Below are 24,349 nucleotides of genomic sequence, written 5' to 3' on the forward strand. Positions count from 1 at the left end.
GCGGAGCCACGTATATCTAGTCTCTCAAAATCTGACACAAGTGAGATAAAAGTTATTTATTATATAAATGCCTTAAAATACATGTAGAAATTGCTAGGTTTTAAAAAATTAATTAGTTCATTTTTAATTATACAGATTACACCAATGCCTTCTCATTGTAGAAAATTCATACAATACAGATAAAATGTAAATTCCCCCAGCTCTACCTCCCTCCCTCCAGGTAAGGGCTATCAGGGTACCTTGTAGATTTTCTTAGTGCACTAAAAGCTTATAATGCACCTAGATATAGAAATTTTTTAATAAATAGGATCATACTATGTTATTTTACAACTTTTCCCCACCTACAACATTTTAGACATCTCTGTGTGTGTACACACATATATATTTCATTTTTTAAATTGAGATATAATTGCATATAACAGCTTCAAGTGTTGACTTGATATTTGTATATATTGTAAAATGATCACCACAATAAGTCACCATACACAGTTACAAAAATATTATTTAGTTTTTAAAAAAATTGCTGCCTAGGATTGCACTGAATGAATGGTCTGTGGTTTATTTAATGTTTTTTTCTATTAAGACTTTTGGCTGGTTTTGTTTTCCACCATTACGAACAGTGGAATCCTTGTGATTATGTTTTCTAGCACAGATACTTAGCAGTGAAGATATATATTCTTTTCGTTTTTTTAGGATGCCATTAAACAGAGCCAGAATAGGGGACTGTTGCCTCCTGAGTTAAGATTTCCCAGACAGTGATAATAGAGCACTGTGGTCTGGCTGTCAGCTGTACCAGAGGAGCAAGCTGCTGACGTGCACACACAGCGATGTCCTCTTATCTCCCAGCTGCAGCCAGCACAGTAGTTCATTTGACTCAAAGTCAAAACCACAAGCGTCCTGACAATCCAGCGTCTGCTGAGAAGGAAGGCTCTTTATTTGCTACCAAAAGAGATGGTGTGACCACGGCAGGCAGCCAGTAAAATGAAAAAGGGATGGGAGCTGGCAGGCCTGACAGATTCTGATTGGGAGATCTTTCTAGGGCTGTCCATTGGAGGTGGTAGTTTGTGGTGGAGAGGTTTTGATTTCTTACGTACGATGTATTCTCTGTTTTTGCAGTTGGCCGCCCAATCCCTGTTCATCAGACCCTGCACCCGACCCCAGAGCAGGTTGAGGAGTTGCATCAGACCTATATGGAGGAGCTAAGGAAATTATTTGAGGAGCACAAAGGGAAGTACGGTATTCCAGAAAATGAAACTCTCATTTTTAGATAACTGTCCTCTTAGAAGGATACAAGAGGGCGAGAGAATATCCCATTGAAAGAACAAATATTTTAAATAAATTAAATTTTTTCTTTGATGAAGGAATCAAATTTGCAACTGAGAAGTATTATGTATGGTGACAGAAGTTGATGTTTATCTATGGTAACTAAACATCCAGTGGGTGACTATAGGGTAAGGTTGGAGATGATTATCAGCCTTTTAATCGTCTTCCTCATTTAGGAAGGTAAAAATTATTTTACAAGTTAAGAAAAGGTTTAGAATTATTCACATGCAGGACTTCCCTGGTGGCGCATTGGTTAGGGATCCACCTGCCAATGCAGGGGACTCGAGTTCCAGCCCTGGTGTGGGAAGATCCCACATGCCGCAGAGCAACTAAACCCGTGCGCCACAACTACTGAGCCTGTGCTCTAGAGCCCACGAGCCACAACTACTGAGCCCGCGAGCCACAACTACTAAAGCCTGCGTGCCTAGAGCCCATGCTCTGCAACAAGAGAAGCCACTGCAATGAGAAGCCTACGCACCACAGCAAAGAGTAGCCCCTGCTCGCCACAACTAGAGAAAGCCTGTGGGCAGCAATGAAGACCCAACGCAGCCAAAAAAAAACCCAAAATTATCATGTGCTTAAAAAAAATGACAGCTTCAAAAAAAATAATTAGACCCCTTTACTAAATATTACGATAACTTAATGTGGCGTTTTCACTGAATATGACAGCTGTTGTTCAGCACAGCTGGAATATTTACAAGACAGTGTGTAAAATAATTTGCCATGTGGAACTGGAGGACATCATTTTTTTTCTGCTTGAACAGACCATTTATTAGTGAATAATGTTATTTTTAAGACTTAGATAGTTTGATCCTTTAGGTCATATCAACCAACGCCTTTTTATACAATATTGCAGAATTTTAATGCCATTTTGGAAACAGGATGAATCTACCATATGGAAACCCATGTGGATGAGAGCATGTCTTCTCTTTTCTAATTATGCTTAGAAATATTCATTGTTGCCGTTTGCTTAGAAATATGTTCATTTGCTACAGGTAAGGAGGTCTTTTGGAAGACATGCTTTGGACGGGTTTTAAGACATTGAAATTCCGAAAGGTTTTCACAGTAAAAGCAGGGGTTTTAATTGTCTTCCAATATGGCCTCTTCGAGTAAGATGAGCTCTGAGAGACAGCGCCCTCTCTGGTGAGATGTGACCAGTTCACCGTTGACTCGGGTTATATGATTCTCCCTAAACCAGAATGTCAGGTCCGAGAGAGCGGGATCCTTGTCCTTCCTGTTCGTGGATGTCTCCTTAGCGCCTGGGTCAGCTCATGATACATAGTAGGCACGAAATAAGTACTTGTTGAGTGGGTGCATGAAATAAGTACTTGTTGAATGGGTGCGTGAAATAAGTACTTGTTGAATGGGTGCGTGAAATAAGTACTTGTTGAATGGGTGCGTGAAATAAGTACTTGTTGAATGGTTGTATTTCTAGGTGAACACGCAAACCTTGCCATAGGTAAAGAATTTTTTAAAGCTGTACCATAGTATGAAACCTATTCTAAGAAAAGACGTACTTTCCGAAGGAGATAATGTATGTCTGATTGTCCCGTGCCAGTAATTGACAATATTGCTGGCTGGTTTGTAAGGAGCAAGTTGAGGAGGTTTCTGAGAATTAGTCACTAAGCATTAAGTAATTATCCAATAAGTAAGAAGAATATCTAGTTTCCAGGTGATCTCCACTGCCACGTGTCTTTCTATATCTCCTCCACGCTCAGTATTTGGGGGCAGCTTATATTGAGTTGTTCTAACTTATTGTTAATACGTGTTAAAACCCCTAATTTTTAAAACATCAGGCCCTGGGCTAGAGCCTGGATTGGGTGTAGCAACAGCAAAACACAATCATGCTGGGTAATGCTGTGAGTAGGAAAGCATTTCACACACAAAAAAGGGAACCTTCTCAATTGTTCTATAGAAGACTTTTAGGCCAGCATCCCTTTGGCTTCATATGGTTGAGCAGTCCAGGAGGCCACTGACCCAAGGCCTTAAAATTAGATCAGTTTTTTTGTCAAAGCAAGGAATAGGGCACATCCTATTTTATTCTCTCTCTCTCTTTTTTTTTTTTCTGGCCCCTCCTTGTCGCTTGCAAGATCTTAGCTCCCCAACCAGGGGTTGAACCTGGCCTCTGGCAGTGAAAGCGCCAAGTCCTAACCACTGGACCGCCAGAGAATTCCCAGGACACATCCTATTTTAATAGATGCGGATAATTTGACGATAAATCCTTTTTGGTATTACTCAATACCAAACAAATGGAAAAGGAGCACCATTTACATAAAACTATGCCCTAGCTGGTCAGGGGTAAGTCTTTCTGAGCAGAGCTGTGAGGCCCAAGTAACCACAACAACTAAAGGCCTTTAAGTATTATAAAATCCATGAACTTCATTCCTTTGGAGAAGTTTATGAAAATCTCATGACACAGTCTTTTGTGATCTCACAAGGTATGAATTTTAATCTCACAGTCAGTAGTGAGGGGGCCAAGATGACCACCAACCTCCACTGGATTGTCTAGTAAGCAGTTAAAGCCCATGTGTGGAAATCAGAGGCCCTGAAAAATGGGAAAAGTTCTGCTCTGATGAATTTATTTAGAATTATGCCATTTAAAAAATCTAGACATCAGCAACTTTAATTTTGGCATACATAAAATCTTATTTTTAGGTACGTATTAGGGAGTTGATCTCCAGAGTCTTAATCCAGCAAAGCCAGAAGTCCTTTCATAAACTCAAAGCATAGTTGTAAGTTCCATACAGTCCTACAGACTGCAAATGAATATATATATATTTTTTAAATAAATTTATTTATTTATTTATTTTTGGCTGTGTTGGGTCCTTGTTGCTGCGCGGGCTTTCTCTAGTTGCGGTGAGCGGGGGCTACTCTTCGTTGTGGTGCGCGGGCTTCTCATTGCGGTGGCTTCTCTTGTTGCAGAGCACGGGCTCTAGGCGCATAGGCTCAGTAGTTGTGGCTCGCGGGCTCTAGAGCGCAGGCTCAGTAGTCTTGGCTCCTGGGCTTAGTTGCTCCGCGACATGTGGGATCTTCCCGGGCCAGGGCTCGAACCCGTGTCCCCTGCATTGGCAGGCGGATTCTTAACCACTGCGCCACCAGGGTAGCCCGCAAATGAATATTTTGATAGGAATTTTTGCTACAACACAAACGTGAGCCATATATTGTATTCACTAGTATGGTTGGATGGAGATCTCCTCAACTTTAAAGCTTCTCATCTAATATATAATTGCATGTAAAATTTAAACAGCAAAACAAAATAACAAGAACAACAACAACAACAAAAATAACCCCAGAACACCGGAAGAGAAACTGGGCATATTGCCTTAAGAAAATGTGCATTTATGCTATTTGATTTGGACATTTCTTTCTCCTGTTTCCTTTGCACACCAGGTGCAGGCTGAGTCATTTCCTTTGTCTTGCAGCTAGAAGTACTGAAATTGTCCCTACCCAGCTAGGTCTATGACGTTCACATTGAAGTTTGCAGTTTTGGTGCTTATGAAAGCCAGCCAGTTTTGCTCTGTCTCAAGGGGAACCAGGGCAAGGGATGCTGCGTGATTTATGCAAACCCTTCACAATGACTGTGAAAACAGTCAAAGTCTGTATAAATCAGGGGTGATGAGTGAGCCTTTATTATTTGTGTAGGGTTAAAAGTAAAATCCCTACTTCCAGTAGAAGGTACATATCTGTCAAGGGAAGCACAGGAGGTGGAATCTAGATTCAGTGCCCTTAATTCTGTAACTTTGCATCTCTTCCAAACTACCTCACGGGTGCAGATTGCCAAATTTGTGATAAATCTGAAAACATGTTTGTGGTGCATTATCTTTGTCTTCTTTTCCTCTGAAACAGGAGAAAATGTTGATGGGATCTGTCGGTTGGTTGGTTTTTTCCAATAGCCCAAGTTTGCTAGTTCTCATATATATATGTATTTTTTCTAAGCTAGGTGATAAAATGTCTATTTGTGGGGCTGGGAAAGTTCCTTCTAGTAGAATTTGTATATCTTTTTAAAGGAGAAAAACAAGGCAGTGTCGAAATAACCAAGTAGTTGCTCCTGTTTCTCTAGGATGGTAAACACAGAAGCAGTTCTTTATATTTAAAACAAAGGGATTTCTCTAATGCCTTGTATTGGGTTGACCAAAAAGTTTGTTCCAGATTTCAGTGTCACGAAACCCCGAACGAACTTTTTGGCCAACCCAATATTTTAGTTATTTTAATTAATCCTTCCCAAACACCATCAGCTTAGTGCCTTAATATCTTATATGAGAAGAAGAAATTTTATCTCAATCCATAGATAACCCATGGGGTGATGAGTTCCTCGGTGGCAGAATCTGTGCCTTGCGTATGTTTCGATCCTGGCCCAAAGAGAGCAGACTTCTGCCATCTCTCTGTGAATGCTTGAGGCATTGACCTGGAAGTTTGATGGATGGTGCCGTGGAAGCCCAGTTTTAGAGCTAGAAGGGACTTTATAGTCTGTCAGTTATTCCTTCTGCAGATGAAGCAGTTGAACCCCAGTGAGGTTTAATACGCATTGGAACTGAGCCCATGTTCTAGATTGAACAGGAGGTACTGCTATTCTGTGACTGTTGATTAATAAACCCAGGAATCCTCCTATGAAGCAAAAGCGTCAAAGAAGTAGAGTACGATTAAAAATACACTTAAGGCAAGGAATTTAACAACTCTGCAGCAAGCTCTGTCTTACTGGTATTAAGAACATTTTTCTTTCTTGAGATCAGTACACCGCATTGTTGACTTTTCCTTTTTGCAAGAGCTATTTTGGTGATGTGTCCTGGGCAAAGCCCAAGTTTCCAACAGCAGGCTTAGCCACTGGAGCCTTACGTATTGGAGCAGCAGGATGGGGCAAGCTGCCTCAGGCCCAGGATGGGTGACAGAGCCTGCAAACATCTTCCCTCTCAGCTGTGTTGTGATCGTTAATGCAGCCAAAGCAACCCCACTACTCAGACAGAGGTGCAAGCAGAGCTTCTATCACCTCACAGTCATCTCCAAGCCCCAGTCCATTTTGGCTTCAACCACTTCCAGCTGGCTTGTCACAGCTGCTTTTTTTTTTTTTTTTTTTTTTTTAATAGCTCTTAGATTCTGGTTAAGAATTATCTTAGGTTCTCTTGAGAATAAAGATAAATCCGACCTTCCTTGTATTCCCAAAGGAATTGGGAATTGGCGTGATTCTCTCCTATTCCATTTTCAAACCAACTTGGAGCTTAAGGTCTTGCTGGTTGGATTTCAATCCCTCTTTTATGAAGATGCAGTCATGTTGCGACAACCAGAGAAAGTAACTATCCCATTCTTTTCTGCTTCCCAGGCTTCTATGTTCAAATCATCCTTTAGCCTCTGGCCTTCCACTAATTGGCTGTGTGACCTGGGCTCAGTGGCTTCCTATGTAAATAGAGTTAGGAGGGAATGATCTCCGAGGTTCCTTCTGGCTCTATCTCTGTGGTCTCTCCCTGGCCTTTTTTCTGTCATTGTGATGACATCTAGTTGGAGACGCAGATTTATGTGATGACTTTTCCTTTTCCTGTACCGTCCTCATTTGATTGTGTTCCTACAAGACATGCAGTGAGTTCAAACGATTGTCTCACTTTCTTGTTATTTATAAAACACAGATTGCTACTGAAATTTCTTCACAGTGACCTTTCATCATGGTGTTTTTAAGAAATAATTTAAATCTCTAAGTAAAAATCAGAGAAATTTATCTCTGAGGCTTCCTCCTTTATATCATTCAAAACTAGGGCATAACAGTTTATTACTTGTTAAACTCTTTATAGGAGATGGTGAATTTTTATATTTTCTTTATTGGGTGTGTGGCTGTGTGCTTTTTAAAAGCTCTCAGTTTGTAAAGTTTTGACCAATAAATGTGTTTTCTGCCGAAGTTATAATTGTGTGGGTGTGGTGTTTCACTTGAATGGAATGCTTTTCCTTTTCTGACACCTTGACAAGGCTGAATTAACTTGGACCTGGGGATGAATACAAGCAAGGGAATTGCAGTGAAAAAGTGAGCATTGCAAATTCTCCTACTGAAGAGTCAGTCCTTTAAATTCACTTGATGGGATAAAAGACAAAACAGAAAGCAGGGGCAGGGCTAACGAAAAAGTGCAGGTGTGCAGGGTGAAGCAGGAGTAGAGGACAGTGAGAGGAAACAAGTCAGGAAATTGCTGTGGTCTCATGTGGTTGGAGTAAGTGTGAAACCTCTCAGATCCAGAAATATTAAAAAACTGGTCAAAAAATGTACAGGTTCTCAGTCAAGTGAATCACTGCTAGTGGGTACTGGGTTTCTTTTTGGATGATGAAAGTGTTCTAAAATCAGATTGTGGTGATGGTTGCACAACTCTGTGAATTTTCTAAAAACCTCTAAACTCTACACTTTAAATGGGTGAATTTTATGGCATGTGAATCATGTCTCAATAAAGACATTTTATAAACTCAAGTCAATCAGACACTTGCCAAAATGAAGGAAGAAGTTTAAAAATTCTTTTGTTTCATGTGTCAAAAATGAAATGGCCTCCCTTTGATGCCAGCACTTTGAATGATAAAGCTTATACCTTGATTTTTGAGACCTGTTGGTGTTTCTGCTGTTCCTTTTCAAAATAGGTGTTTTCAGTACTCTTTTAAAGTATTTTATTGGATAAAGAACACGCTGTTTAATTATGGTGTAAAATACTTTTTGACTTTCATTTTTCCCAGTATTTTATTAATACTGTAGCTGAAGACTAAGTACATATTATCATGTAAAGATAACAATCAATATTTATTGACCACCTACAATGTGCCAGATTCAGGGCTAAGTACTTTATGTTATGGCATTTAGCTCTTAAAATAGCACTATGGATTGGTACTATTTTTATCCCATAGGAAACTGGGGCTCAGAGCAGCTAAGAGCTCTAGTGGAAGCAACCCTGATGGCGGGTGGTGGAGCTCAGACATGATGCGAGGTCTCTGGCCAGGGCCAGCGCTTTGGGTGTAGGGCTCAGGAGCCCTGGGGTGTGTGCCGTCTCTTTCAGTAACTGGCTGCGTGACTCTGGGTAAGTGACCTTGTATTCTTTACCTATCAAATGAGAAGGTGGGACATGATTGTGAAGATTCCTTATAGGTCCACCTAGACGTGATTCTATTCTAAAACCGTCTACATTTCCAAACCACTCCCCAAACCCAGTGGGCGTGGCAGCCATTCTCAGCGCTGACAACAACTCTGGGGACCCATTGTGAGATGGAAAAATGTTGTGTTTCCATCAGAAGGACAGAGTGAGGAAGTTTCATCAGTGGACTAATATTTGTTGTCAAAGTTTAAAATGTGATATGAAGAATACTTGTTTAATTAAAAGTCTTGATTTTGGGGGGAAACTGTTACTACATAGAGCATTAGCGGGGGAAAGATCATTTTTTCAAACTGTATTTTAGTTTATTATTTTTTTAAATTGAAGTATAGTTGATTTATAGTATGTTAGTTTCAGGTGTACAGCAAAGTGATTCAGTCATATATATATTCTTTTTCAGATTCTTTTCCCTTATAAGTTATTACAAACTACTGAGTATAGTTCCCTGTGCTATACAGTAGGTCCTTGTTGGTTATCTATTTTATATGTAGTAGTATGTGTATGATAATCCCAAACTCCTAATTTATCCCTTCCCCCCTTCCAAATTGTATTTTAAAATTCATTTTCTTTTTTTTTTTTAACATCTTTATTGGAGTATAATTGCTTTACAATGGTGTGTTAGTTTCTGCTTTATAACAAAGTGAATCAGTTATACATATACATATGTTCCCATATCTCTTCCCTCTTGCATCTCCCTCCCTCCCGCCCTCCCTATCCCACACCTCTAGGTGGTCACAAAGCACAGAGCTGATCTCCCTGTGCTATGTGGTTGCTTCCCACTAGCTATCTATTTTACGTTTGGTAGTGTATATATGTCCATGCCACTCTCTCTCTTTGTCACATCTTACCCTTCCCCCTCCCCATATCCTCAAGTCCATTCTCTAGGAGGTCTGTGTCTTTATTCCCATCTTGCCACTAGGTTCTTCATGACCTTTTTTTTTTTTCCTTAGATTCCATATATATGTGTTAGCATACTGTATTTGTTTTTCTCTTTCTGACTTACTTCACTTATCACATGTGTGTATGTATATGTGTGTTCCTAAGTACCTTTAAAAATTTTTCTCCATACAATTGCCACATGTTCCACATTTAAGAAGAAACGTCTCCTGTTTGACGTCTCCTTCCCTGTCTTCTCCAGCTCACCAACAATATCTTTAAAAATTCAAGATGGAAAGGAAGTTTGATCTTTAGTTTGACCTGATACTGGCATTTTACATGTGACGCTGAAATAAAGGAATGCTGTGATCTATCTTAGATTGGTTGACTCTATAAAAGCAGGATCACATAATTTGTAATTTCAAATTCTCTTAACTTTAAAATAACATTGAATCCGTGCATATGGAGTGTAAGTCATATTAAATAATTTTAGTGGGATTTGCAGAAGAGCTTATATATTATATACCTATAGATACAGGCATTGATGTATAGCTATATATATATATATTCATTACTGTTATTGAAATAATATCCAGACAAAGGAAATTTTAAATCACTCAGAAGAAAAGTAAATGTGATTCATTTGGGAACTAGCTCTACTTTTAAAGGTGGATTTGATTTATGGTATTTTGAATAATATATAGTTGATTGAACTTAGTGCGGTTATTATTACCAGTAAACACAGGAGATATGGCATAGTCACGCTACAGTGTTTCCAGAAGTTCCAACATAGTGTATTGTTTCAAACCAGGACACAAGCATATTTGCACCTGAAAAGCACTGCAGCTCCAGAGGGAGGGGTGACCTTCCCAACCAGGGAAGACCTTGATCAGACATCCCACCCACACTCCTCCCCTTTTCTATCTTCTTCTGTTATTCAGGTTTTTTTCAAAACATTGGCTTCTACTTTGTCCATAATCCAGGAAAAAGAAAAATAAGAGGAAGTGAAGGGGTAAGTTAAACTGCAAGAAGCAACCAAGAAACTTACTTTTTGCCAGAGGTCAGGTTAAGGACCATGAAAGTAGGGAAGAGTTAATAAGAAAGCAATGGGGCTGCATGAAGAGGAGGAGGTCTCATGATTCTACATTTTACATTAAAGGACTGTTCACATTCCATTCCATGGTGTGTCCTTGTCCTGGAGGACTTTTATGTCAGTAACAGGTGACAGGAACACATCTGGTGCTGCCTGAGTGAAATGGCATCTCAGAAATGGTGCCCCAGTGAAGGAAGGTCTATCTTCTGGTATCTTTCCTGGCAATGTGAAGGAGTGATTCCTACGTTAGCAGTTCACATTTTCTTAGCTCTACCAGACCACTATGATAAGGATCTTTGCTGTTTACCTGATTACTGTTATGAATCCAGTATCTCTTACCTAGACGTCTGGACAGTTGAAAATCTTAGCTGAAAGTATTTTTTTTCCCAATACTGTGCCAGGTTGACAGATGATATTAGCAACTAGCCCAAAGATCAAATAGTCAAGTGAAAACAGAAGAGTAAAATGGTGTTTAAATTTGCCTAGGCAATGTGACCATTAGAACTATGTATTTGCATGGTTAACTGTTGAGAGTTCAATGAAACAAACCATCAGGATAGTTTGGCTAAGGGTAATTTGCTGAGTTTAGATGTTTAGATGACAGAGCTTATGCAAAGCAGTGTGCCTGAGGAGTCATTTGTGGCCAGAGAAGCCCCTTTTCATAAGGATGGTACTGAACTTTTGAATTGCTCTGAAGCTGTTACCACATCATTCTGGCCTGACTTTATTGCAGGTATTATTTTCCTTTCCACATCTTGATAGGCTTAGAAACTGCCCCAGGGCCATTATTTCAAAGGAGAAATTTCTCTTCCATCCTGTCTGTGATTTCTCTTTGCTCAGGGCTCTAGTTTTTGTGAAACAGAGGCATGCAGTAACTTCCGTCTGATCCTCTCTCGGGGGTATATATGTGTTTTCTGCTAATTCACCGAGTTCCATCAGGGTTGTTCCCTGCCAGAATTATTTGGCAAGAATCCGCTGAAGAATTATTTTCAGGTTTGTTTGTAGTTACTAGATTCAATCGGAATTTCCTGCATCTCCTGGCAATTCAAAGATTTTCTTGGAGGGGCCAAGGCCCGAGCTGCAAGGTGTATTTCTACGAGTAAATGCAAGAAGTCTGGGCACAGCGTGAAGGAAGATGCTTGGGGTCCAGTTCTGAACATCTTCCCAGTCAGTTTGACAATTTTCATCCAGCACTGACTCAGTGAAAAGAGCCAAGGCACAAGACATGTGTTCTGCCCTCTACGGTGCCATAATTAGAAAGTGTGTTACAGGAGAGAGAGGGAAGCAGCTGTCACAAGATCAGCAGCAGCCCAGAGCTTTGGCCGTGTAGAGAGATGAGTTATGGCTGGGGTATCCGGGAGGAGTCATGGAGGGAACGGAATCGACTTGGGCTTGCAAAGCTGAGGAAGACCTAGATGAGCACAAAGGAGAATCTCAGGCAGAGGAGTCAGGATAGGGTGGCCAGGTTGTCACAGTTTTCCTAGCACTTTCCTGGTTTTAGCAGTGAAAGCTCCCATCCTAGGAACCCCTCAATCCCAAGCAAAGGGGGATGGTCAGCCACCGTAGGCAGGAAGGCAGAGCGAGTGGCTACCTTGACCTGTAGGAGGGATGGCAGGGAGGCTTTTTTTTTTTTAATGCATTAGAGAGCAGCTTTTAAACCAATCTTTGGAAAATGAATAATTCCAGCTTAGCTATATAGCCTATAATACTCTGAAATTTCCCAGCTACTGGGAATTCAATGTGAATGATGGGCTTAAGGCTCTGGAAGGTCACCATACATTTGAGTGAGATTTTGTCATGAGTTCCCCTTAATGCCCTCTTTTGTCCAAGTGGCCTCAAAATTAATGACAGTGAATATGCCCCAAGAGTCCGGGTCCTGTGGAGAGAGTTATTCTGTGACTGTGACCATCTTTTCTGAGCTTCAGTTTCTCTCTCCACAAGGAGAAATTATTTTCTCCTATAATGGATTTCTAAAATATTTTTAATGAATGGGTGCCTAGACCCTGGGACTTTTGAAACTCCAGGTATACTTAGAGGTCTGAAATATTAGAAAATGCCCTAATCATTATATAGCATTTACTCCAAGTTTTTATTTTGTTTTGTTCTGCCTTGTACATGTCAAATATATAAATCCATTATTTATAAATTTATATTTATTTTAACAATATATTTATTTCATTTAATATAAATATATATATCATTCAAATAAATCTTTTTTTAAGATTTTTTTTTTGATGTGGACCACTTTTAAAGACTTTATTGAATTTGTTACAATATTGCTTCTGTTTTATGTTTTGTTTTTTTGGCCACGAGGCATGTGGGATCTCAGCTCCTTGACCAGGGATTGCACCTGCACCTCCTGCATTGGAAGGTGAAGTCTTAACCACTGGATTGCCAGGGAAGTCCCTCGAATAAATGTTATTTATTTACACCTTGCTCCCAGAAGGACAATAGATGGAATAGCTCTGCTAGAGATTTCATGATCTAAATGGTCACTTATGAAACTTAATAAAAAGGAGAATTGAATATAAGAATACCAAATTCCAGCTGAGTATTTACTTACAATAATAAAATTGTCTCTCTTTTATAGAAGATTCACTGAGTAGTAGGAACTAGCAGTGATTGATGCTTTTACATCTTTGCCACAGTTAAATGAGCACATTTAATTTTGGAACGCAGCTTCTTAAACGCTTTATATCCTTCCCACCCCGAGTACCTTGGCAGATTTAACTCGGGCTAAAGTTGAACTCCCCTCAGTTGGAGCCTGGGATTACGTGACCAAAATCAAATTCCTAAAGAAATGGAAAGTTTCCCATGGGAAGCATCTGTCTAAGTTATTCTTTCCCCAGTGACCATTGTTTAGACTAGGTTTAGAAAAACTATAGACTGCTTCAAATCAATTCCAACGCCAGAGACTGAAGAAAGCATTAGATCTTTGAACAAAAAAGTAATATATCAGATAAAAATGCAGTCAGCCTTGTGCTTGTTTCATCGTGGTCACAAAAATGTCACCACAGCTCCAGACACCACATCTGTGTTTAAGGCAGGAAGAAGTAGAGAGGAGTCAACTCTCTTCTTTTACTTTATTAGGATCTACACTATCTTTTCTACCATCCCTCTTGCAAACTTTCCTTGACATTTTATTGGTCAGAACTGGGTCACATGGTTTTCCCCTCACCTTACAAATATCTCTGGGAAAGTGAGTATTGACTTTCCATTCTCTGTAGCGGGGGTCAGCAAACTTGAAGACTGAGACAATAAATATGTTAGGCTTTGCAAGCCATTTGGTCACAACTACTCACCTCTGCCATGTGGTGCAAAAGCAGCCATAGATAATGTGTACATGAATTAATGTGACTGTGTTCCAATACAACTTTAGTTGTGAACAATGAATTTTGAATTTCATGTAATATTCATGAAGTATTATTCTTCTTTTGATCTTTCTTCCACCATTTAGAAGTGTGGAAATCATCCTTGGCTCCTGGGCTATACAAACACAGAACCCCAGTCCTCTGTGTGAGAGAAGGGTGTGAATGGCTTTGGAAGGCCCACCACGTGCTGCAGCAAATAGGCCCTATACCTTGAACACAGATTATTGAAAAGTGCTGACATATTCAATCTATCAAGCAGACATTAATTTTCCTGAGATCAACAAGAAAACACCTGCTTCCATGTTCCTTGTCATGAACAAAGTGAAGTTTACCAGATTCATTTAACTCAGAAAATCTGTACTGCTGATTTCCTGGATCAGGAAACCTTATATATTTTACGTATTTTGTTTTAAGTTGCCCTGTAGTGACTGCAAAACTGGATCAGACTCTACATGAGAAAACTCTAGAACAGTCTAGAACTGTAACCAGAAAATTATTGACACTATAACAAAGGCATTTCCATAATCCCTCAAAGGTCTGTTTGCATCAACTTCATACAAATTCAGAGACAAAATTACCCTAGATACTAGTTAAAACAGGAGAGTGTTGTGTTAGATACACTGATCTAATGATTATTCTCTTTGAAAGTATCTCTAAAATGTTACATGTTCATTTTCTATTTTCTTTTGAACTTCATAGTTAATTTTATAATTATGTTGCGTTTGTGTATTTCTATATAAATATTTAAATATATATGTATAATTTTAATATGAAATAATCCTAATATATATATACTATGAATAATATATAGATATATAATATATACATATCTATATAATCTGATACTTCCTTCTTATAAAAAGAAATGTATTGAGTTATGTAGCTGGGGAGTCTAGGGCTTCGGGCATGATTCCAGATGCTCAAGTGATATCATCAGAACTAGTCTTGCATCATCTCTCCTCTCTTCTCTCCACTGTGTTGACTTCATGCTCAGACTCCCTCAGTGGTGGTAAGATGGGCACCTACAGCTGCAGGCATACATCCTACCAGCTTAGCATTCCCAGAGGAAAAAGACCTGCTCTTTTCCCTAGGATTGGGTCTCGCTGAACTGACTTGGATCATGCGTTCACCCCTGAACACATCACTATGGTCAAGAGGTTGGAATATGCCGACTGGCCTGGCTTGGGCTGTGTGGATAAGTGTCCCTCCCTAGAGCTGGGGGTGTTATGGAGCTGACTGGTTTGCCTGAACCACATGGTCAGAGAATTGAGAATAAGTGCGTCCCCAAAGGAAAATCAGAGTGAATGGATTCTGGAAAGACAAGCAACTATCCACTACAATAACATTAGCATTTTACTTTTAACAAACGAATCAGGAAGACATTAAGGAGACTCAAAGAAAATGAAGGAGGAATGGGAAAACCATGGGAATGTAAAGAAAATGTTTTATAGTGAATGGGGGCAAGGTCAGTGGTTCATAATCTTGGCAATGTATCAGAAAAGTATAGGTAGTTAAAAAAAAAAAGATTTCTGTGCCTTACCCCAGACTGACTGCATCAGAATCTGAGGGTGAGGTCCAAGATTCTGTATATGTTTAAACACCCCAGGCAATAGATATGCAGCTTATCCATAGATTTGCTTTGTGAACCAGTCAATGGGATTGCATTAGACTACAGGATAAATTGCCATAGCAAAGAGATCTCAAACTACAGAGGCCTAAATAAGAAATTAATTTCTTTCTCACAAAATAGTCTGGAGGTGAATGGTCCAGGATGCTGTGTCTATTCATTCAAAGACCCAAGTTACTTCCATTTGTTTGACCACCATCCCCTAGGGAGTTGTCCTTGTCTGCATAGGTGAAGCTGGCTGCTGCCACATCCACATTCTAGCCCAGAGGAGAAACACAGAGCAGAGAAGCACAGAGCTGTATGCTAAGACCAAGGCTCAGAAGTACACACCTCACTTCCGCTTTCATTGTATTGGCACAGGCTGCAAGGGAAGCTGGAGAGTATAGTCCTTCTCTCATCTAAGATATAAATATTTTTTTTCTTGTCTCTAAACACACACACTCATATATATACATAAATAACTAAATGGGCATATGCCCAGCTAAGATTTGATACCTAAAAATGAAACATTTATTACTTTCAGTTAAACGTGGTAAATTGAATGCTTGCATTAATCTTTACTCTTTCATGAAACCCTACTGACATGAGAATAAAGAGATAAAAATGGTGAAAAGTCGAAAAGTCGAAGAGAACAGGGGGAGGAATAAGAGGAGAAAGTGATGTCAACCCTATTTTGCATAATGGAAAACAGGTGAACAAGTGATAACTGACTGGGCAGAACAGAAAAAACAGAAACTTAATGCCAGAGAGAGTTGAGGGGGAATGTCCAGTGAGAAGCAAGCTGATTCCCATTGCAGATTCTCGGAAAGGCCAAACCATGGAGGCACCACCTATCAAAATTTGGGTGAGGGGAATTCCCTGGAGGGCCAGTGGTTAGCACTCGGCACTTTCACTGCCGTGGCCCAGGTTCAGTCCCTGGTCGGGGAACTAAGATCCTGCAAGCCACATGGCACAGCCAAAAACCAAACAAACAAACAAAAAACCACAAAAAAAGTTGGCTGTGGAGGGCACCAAAAACAGAGAGCAGTCGAAGTTCTCTTGAAGAAGCAGACTCCCAGATTCCCTGCCCTATTTCCTGCAGCTTGTCCATCGCCTACCTGAATATAGCACAAGAGCTTTGCTCTTGGAAATTCTAGAGAAACTCTGAGCTCTGGGGCGCCAAGCTCAGTGGAGGGGAATGGGGTGGTGAGGTGCCTTTAAAGCAGATTGGGTGACACTCTTCATATTGAATGGTAATTCCCACAGCCTCCTTCTCACACTAGGTTCCCATGATCCCGGGCAGCCGGTTTTCTATTACTCCCAAAGGGAGACTGGAGAATTCCTCTTTGGGGAAGGCAACCAACCCAAGAGAGAAGACATATAGATTCCAGTCCTTGTGGGTCCCCATCTGCCACAATATACTGCCACAATATAATGATGCCGACCAATGAATAAACTCTATTTACACAGAGCTGCTGGTCAGCTTTTTAGTGGCAGTAATGGACATCCAAGAATCAACCAACATTTCAAGAAAGGCTTCAACAGGAGCAAGTATAACAGATGAGGAACATGGGAGAGATGGAGACAGTGGAAGAAAACTTACGATAATTTATATCTTTAGAGAGATAAGATAAAATTTTGCAACAATAAAACAAGAACAGAATGCTATGTAAAAAAGAGGATTAAGAAAAAAGATAGTGACATAACCATACAGGGATGATGGGAGGAGGAGAAAAATAGGTGCAGGAACGTATGTATGAGGAAGTCAAATTCTCCTATTGCGTAGAATAGAGCCAACAGATGGAGTCTAAATTAAAAGTCAAGAAATAGCAATTTAAGCATGTAATTTAGAATACAGATATAAACACATAAAGAAAGCTAAATGAGTAGAAAATTATTGACTGGAAGTGGGAACTGAGGGTGGTGAAGGTGAGACAGGAGACTGCAGCTTTTTATTACAAGCCAATACTTATTTGATTTACAAAACCGTACATGTAACATTAAAATGTGTTTTAACATTTTTATTAGTTTTAATGTTATTCTAAAATATTTTATATATACTTTAAAATAGCAAAAATGTTAATATCTCATTTCTTGAAGACTGCTTCCCAATAAGATGTTGAGCTATAAGTGTACCTGAAGTCTGTGTGAAGTAATTAGTGAGAAGAGCAGCACGATGGACCAGGGGGAAGAAGCAGTTTACAAGGGAGCTCACGGGCTTAAGATATGAAGGCATTTGAAAGAATCCTGAAACTTTCAGGAGGAAAAGTGGGAATTCCTGTTTTAAGAAATCTGAGCAAATCATGATGGACCAAGCTGGCAAATATCAACAGGGTTGGCAGATGTTGTAGAAATTACAGATGCTCTCTTACTAAACCTTTTTGTTTGTATATTTTAATAATGGGAAGTCTGTTCAGATAATATTGGGAAATGAAGACTTGCTTTTCCCTTTGAGTTACAACCAGAAGTACTTTGCATAGCAACAAGCCAGACATTACTAATTGGCCTCTCAAAACCCCCTCTCCCTGACTGGCATCCCAGTAAACAGGTCAGATACTTGCTTTCTCAGTCTTAGTCTCAGCTAAGAGTGCCCATGTGGCCCAGTTCTGGTCAATGACATATAAGGGAGTCTGCTTAGGGACCTCTGGGAAGTTTTGTCCTTCCTGATGAGGAGTTAGGGCATTGGGAAAGAGATTCTGCAGGCTGGCTTTGAACAGGGTGATGATGTCATTTTCTAGCTCTCTGTGGACGTCTTCCAACCACAAGGGCACGACCAAGGGAATTTCCGAAGACACCAGTCCAAAGCCCGGGCATCAACAAATCCCAAACCAATACCAGTAACTGTGTAACTCAAGTCTCCCCAAGCCAAAGTGAATATGTCTTGCCTGTTTTTTTTTTGGGGGGGGTGGACCAAAAGCATTTCTATTTTCACCATTGGTCCAAATATGTCATTGTATTACTTTCATAAATAATATTACGATCTTGGCGATTAGGCAGTTTCCCCTGTGGCAACTGAGTGAAGGAAGGCAAAATGATCCACTCACATCAATAGGATCATTCATTACATTTGTCCATTTGTATGAAAGTTCAAAACAGCTTTTCAAGAAGTGGACCTTGGGACACAGATGTTGTAGGTGTGATGAACTAATGATTCCCTCATCCCTGGGGGTTGCTTCGAGGGGACTGGAGTAGCAAGAATCTTTAGGGCTGCTGGAGCCCCTGGGGCAGTGACAGCTCCCTCTGGTTGCCTTGTCCATTTACCCTCAATGCACTGTACAAATATCATCCTTTACTCTGAGTACCATCAAGTAAAATGTGCCCAAAGGGCCAAATGAATTTCCCCAAATCTCAAAACTACTTAGTGACAGAGGCAGGAAATTCTCCCTGCTTGGGAGCCTGCCACCTCCTGGGTATGTGACCTTGGTCAAAAAACTCAACTTCTCTGAGCTTCATTTTTCCCACCTGTAGAGATTTTAAAAGAACATTTTCTATAGGGATGGGAGAGGAGCTGAGATTGTTCATATAAAGGGCATACTCCCCTGTCTGAGCACACAGTACATGCGGAGATGTTTGCTTTATATTATCGTTGATTCCTAGCCTGTTTCTCTCCATTCAGTTCTGTAGGTCTTCGCTGTGCTAATAGCTAACTGTAGGAATCACAGTAAAAGCATCCCATTTGTGGAAACTCATGGAGCTATACACCTAAAAAGTGCGAATTTTACTGTATCTAAATTATACATGAACAAACCTGAGGGTTTTAAAAAAGACATCTATTCCATTTCAACTATCAAGTCTCATTAATCACACATAACGCTGTCATTTGAAAAGGTTCTAACACAGTTACGGTGGCCAACTTAAAATATGAAGGCTAAAGTTTAGAAAGAACTGAATTTTTAAAGTACATTTATTCTAAGTGTAGTCACAATTGAGGTCAGCTTGGGTGCAATTATAGATATTTTTCCAGAGTATTGTTTAAATATTCTAAAAGTTTCAGCAGTCAGTTAAGAAAATGTGCCCTGTGGTTAAAGACAGACAGGTTTGTTTGGGTACTTTTAAGGAAATTACTGATCTCCCCTTGTAGTTTCTGTGTTTTTTGTTGCCCAAAGACTTCAGCAATTTCCATGAACTCCAGAAGTTATTTCTCTGAAGCTTTGTAAAGTCAGAATGTATTTTCCTGATTTCCTTTCTCCCAAGCAGACATGACTTTGCTCCTCTGGTACCTCCTGACACATGGTAGCATGTGATGGACTTATCAAGATCTATCCGACATCCTAATTATTTGTGAACATGTCTTATTTTCTCCTCTGGATGTTTAGCTTTTTGAGGTCAGGGGCTACATCTGAACGATGTTCCTGTTCCTAGTGGTGCCTAGCATTGTGCTCAATGAATGAAAAAATCAGTCATTATTGTTAACTAAGAACACAATTAAGAAGCAATGTTTTGTTTCATAGAGAACCTGAATAAATGAAAAGAATCACCAAACAAAATGCTGTTTCATTATTGTTAACGGGTAGAAGCAGAACAAAGAAGCAATGTATTGTTTCAGAGGGAACTTTAGGTCCTTGATTTAGTAAATAGACAATCTTGCATTAACGTATCAATTATTTTTAAAAGAATGTTCTGACTGGACCTGGAATTAGGGCGCCTGAACTGTGATCCCAGCTCTGTGACTAGTAAACCATGGAAATTTGGCTAATCACTTGAGCCTCTGAATATGTTTCCTCCTCTGTACAATGAAGGGATTGAAGTCATTCTTAGATCATCTCCAAAGTTCCTTCCAGTTTTAGCATCCACCAAGCGTGGACCTCCCTGTCTATCTCAATGCCTCTGGCACAGTGGACCCTGAGGAAATGCTGCAGTTAATTGAGGGAGTTAGTTAAGTGGTTTCCCTTTAACATCGTTATTTTACAAACTATTTATTTATTTTTGGCTGCGTTGGGTCTTCCTTGCTGTGCGCGGGTTTTCTCTAGTTGTGGCCAGCGAGCGGGGGCTACTCTTCGTTGTGGTGCACAGGCTTCTCATTGCGGTGGCTTCTTTTGTTGCGTAGCACAGGCTCTAGACACATGGGCTTCAGTAATTGTGGCACACGGGCTCAGTAGCTGTGGCTCACGGGCTCTAGAGCACACGGGCTTCAGTAGTTGTGGCGCATGGGCTTAGTTGCTCTGTGGCATGGCATGTGGGATCTTCCCGGACCGGGGATCAAACCTGTGTCCTCTGCATTGGCAGGTGGATTCTAAACCACTGTGCCACCAGGGAAGTCTCTACAAACTCTTTATTGATAATATAAACTAAATCTCAGCTAAGCTCTTCTTTACATTAGCACAAATTCCAAATTGGCAGGTTCCAAATTACTAACGTTGTATTTAATTTGAGTTCTTGTCATGTTTACTCTCATACCTCTTCCATATATTACAGATTTTTTTTTTAGATAAAAGGGATATATAGAAATTAACTTGTCCAGGGATTCTGAATCTGGAGGCTCTAAACCCATGGGCTTAAGGACTCCATGAACCCCTAAAATGTAACCCTCAGAATCCTGCCACTCTTTATTCCTTTTCTTTACATTTTTAGTAAAAACACTTATCACCGCTTGAAATTGATCATGTTTTAACTTTTTCTCATTGTCTGTGCCTGAGCCTCCCATTCTGCTACACACACACACACACACACCACTAGACTGTAAGCTCCAGGAGGGCAGTACCTCCTCCTGTCTTATTCACCGCTGCACCCTAGTGTCCACAGAACAGGGCCTGGCACTCAGTAGTTGCTCAATAAACATTTGTTGACTGAATGAATGTGTAAACCCCAAATAAATGGATTCTTTGGAACCAGTCTAAATTCAATATCCCATCCCCCTAACCCACAAATCCAATTCCAAAATTGTTTTTAAAATATGTAATTTGTAAAGTTTCTGGGAGGTGGAGATATATCCCAAATACATATCAAACTTCCTAAAAATCCTCTCTACCCATTCATCTCTCCCATATCTCATATAAGGCAGGTGCTTTAAACGTTCTTCTCTTTTTCTTCCCCAAATTCCCACCCATGCTGGCTCCCTTTCTCATTGTTCTCTCCCCCTCTGCCCCCAGATCTTTTATTTTACAAATCAGTGAGCTTTAGTGTCTTCACAAGGTTGTGAAACCATTACCACTAATGTCAGAACATTTTCATCACCCCGTAAATAAGCTGGTACCCACTAGCAGTCACTTACCGTTATTCTTTCCCCCGTCCCCTGGCAACCACTAATCTACTGCCTGTGGATTTGCCTATTCTGGACGTTTTACACAAATGGGATTATACAATATGTGGCCTTTTTATGGTCTGGCTTCTTTCACTTAGCATAATGTTTTCAAGGTTCATCCATGTCGTAGTACACATCAGTACCTCATTCCTTTTTATGGCTGAATATATCTGACTGTGTGGATATACCACTTTTTGTTTATCTATTAATGGACATTTGGGTTTTTTCTACTTTTTGGCTATTGTGAATAATGTTGCTATGAATATTCATGCACAAGTTTTTCTGTGAACATGAGTTTTCAGTTCTCTTGGATATAAACCTAAGAGTAGAATTGCTGGTCATATGATAACTTTATGTTTAACTTTTATTTTTAATTAATTAATTTATTTTTGGTTGCGTTGGGTCTTCCTTGCTGCACGCAGGCTTTCTCTAGTTGCAGTGAGCGGGGGCTACTCTTCGTTGCAGGCTTCTCATTGCGGTGGCTTCTCTTGTTGCAGAGCATGGGCTCTAGGCACATGTGCTTCAGTAGTTGTGGCACATGGGCTCAATAGTTGTGGCTCGCAGGCTCTAGAGCGCAGGCTCAGTAATCGTGGCACACGGGCTTAGTTGCTTTGCAGCATGTGGGATCTTCCTGGACCAGGGCTCGAACCTGTGTCCCCTGTATTGTCAGGTGGATTCTTAACCACTGTGCCACCAGGGAAGTCCCTATATTTAACTTCTTGAGGAATTTCCAAATTGTTTTACACACTTTTACCAGAAAAGTATGCGGCTTCCAATTTTTCCACAACCTCACCAACAGTTGGTATTGTCCTTTTTTTTTTTTTTACTCTAGCCATCCTAGTGGGTGCAAAGTAGCATCTCATTGTGGTTTTGACTTGCATTTCCTTACTGACTAATGAGACTAATGATATTGAACATCTTTTCATGATATTATTGGCAATTTGTATACCTTCATTGGGGATATGTCTATTCAAGTCTTTTGCCCATTTTAAAATTGGATTATCAGGGCTTCCCTGGTGGCGCAGTGGTTGAGAGTCCGCCTGCCAATGCAAGGGACACAGGTTCGAGCCCTGATCCAGGAAGATCCCACATGCCATGGAGCAACTAAGCCCGTGACCCACAACTGCTGAGGCCTGGCGCCTAGAGCCTGTGCTCCGCAGTGGGAGAGGCCACTGCAGTGAGAGGCCTGTGCACCGCAGCGAGGGGTAGCCCCCTCTCGACACAACTAGAGAAAGGCCCGCGTGCAGCAACAAAGACCCAATGCAGCCATAAATTAAAAAAAAAAAAAAATTGGATTATCATTTTATTGTTGAATTGTAAGAGTTCTTCATACATTCTGGATATAAGTCCCTTACTGGATATATGATTTGCAAATATTTTCTCCCATTCTGTGTGTTGTTTTTCACTTTCTTGATGATGCCATTGGAAGCACGAAGGTTTTTAATTTTGATTAAGTACACTTTATCTACCCTAGATCTATTCTTACTCACCTTCTACATTAGTGCCCTGACCCTTAGGTAAATCAATCTAGCTTCTCTTGTTACCTCTGATTCTCCTTTCTACGCATCACCCTGAACTGTATAACAAAGGCCCTGAAGAAAGTGGAACTGATACAGTATCTTCTTTAGGATGTGAAATGAAGAGGAAAGTCTGTGATCTCCTATAATTTCATATTTTTGTCCCTTTCAGCTACACAACAATATTTAGGCACAATGTGAATTTTTCTGAAAGTATGGATCTCTAGATTTATTTCATCAGATTTTCAAAGATATCTTTAATGCCAAAAATATTAATAAATGTGCATCTAGCCTCATCCTCTTATTTTACCAGAAAATTAAAACCTAGAGCAGCTGAATGACTTGACCAAGGTCACCAAACTTGTTAGTGACAGTTCTAGAGACACTCAGGTTTCCTTAGCTCCCTGCCCCTCCCCCATCAACACTGTCCCAGGGTATCATGCTGCCTATAGGACTCCCATATTGCAGGTGAATTCCTCTTGGAGCAGCATATCAATCCAGTACCAACATTATTTTTCTTGCAGTCAGCAAGAAATTTCTAAATGCTTGTATGGGCATCAAGTTCTGTTTAGTTTAGTTAGCGATATTGTACCAATGTTGATTTCCTGCTGTTGGTAATTATACTATATTTATGTACAATGTTAATGTAAGGGGAAGCTGGGTGAATGATATATGGGAATTCTGGCATTATTTTCGTAACTTTTCTGTAAGTCTAAAATTATCTCAAAATGTGAAAAAAGAAAAAAACTTTGGCTCCATTTTTTAATTTCCAGAAATGTATATTTTAGCAATACATTCTTTATGGGATCCTAATTAAAAATATTAGCTAAAAACCAAACACAGCAAATCTTATTGAATTTACATATTTATTTTATCTTATATCATGTGCAGGTGGTGTATTTCTTTTTTTTTTTTCTTTACATAAATAGTTTAATTTTTTTTTTGATGTTTGATATTGTCTGTGTGTTTTTTTTTAAACATCTTTATTGAAGTATAATTGCTTTACAATGGTGTGTTAGTTTCTGCTTTATAACAAAGGGAATCAGTTATACATATACATATGTTCCCATATCTCTTCCCTCTTGCATCTCCCTCCCTCCCACCCTCCCCATCTCACCCCTCTAGGTGGTCACAAAGCACCGAGCTGATCTCCCTGTGCTATGCGGCTGCTTCCCACTAGCTATCTATTTTACATTTGGTAGTGTATATATGTCCATGA

At 40.0% G+C, this 24,349-nt stretch overlaps 1 protein-coding gene across 2 annotated transcripts in view; it reads left to right on the top strand.

Moving 5' to 3' along the window:
* Positions 1-24,349, top strand: part of MOGAT1 (monoacylglycerol O-acyltransferase 1) — a 125,321-nt gene that overhangs the window by 26,305 nt on the left and 74,667 nt on the right. For both annotated transcript variants that reach the window (XM_082464681.1, XM_082464682.1), the window contains exon 6: positions 1,117-8,354. In XM_082464681.1, coding sequence (XP_082320807.1) covers positions 1,117-1,271 — 155 coding nt within the window. In that variant the 3' untranslated portion in view covers positions 1,272-8,354. The remainder of the gene's footprint in view (positions 1-1,116; positions 8,355-24,349) is intronic.

The sequence above is a fragment of the Balaenoptera physalus genome, assembly GCF_965194825.1.
Source record: "Balaenoptera physalus genome assembly, chromosome: 6".
In the NCBI taxonomy this organism is placed as follows: Eukaryota; Metazoa; Chordata; class Mammalia; order Artiodactyla; family Balaenopteridae; genus Balaenoptera; species Balaenoptera physalus.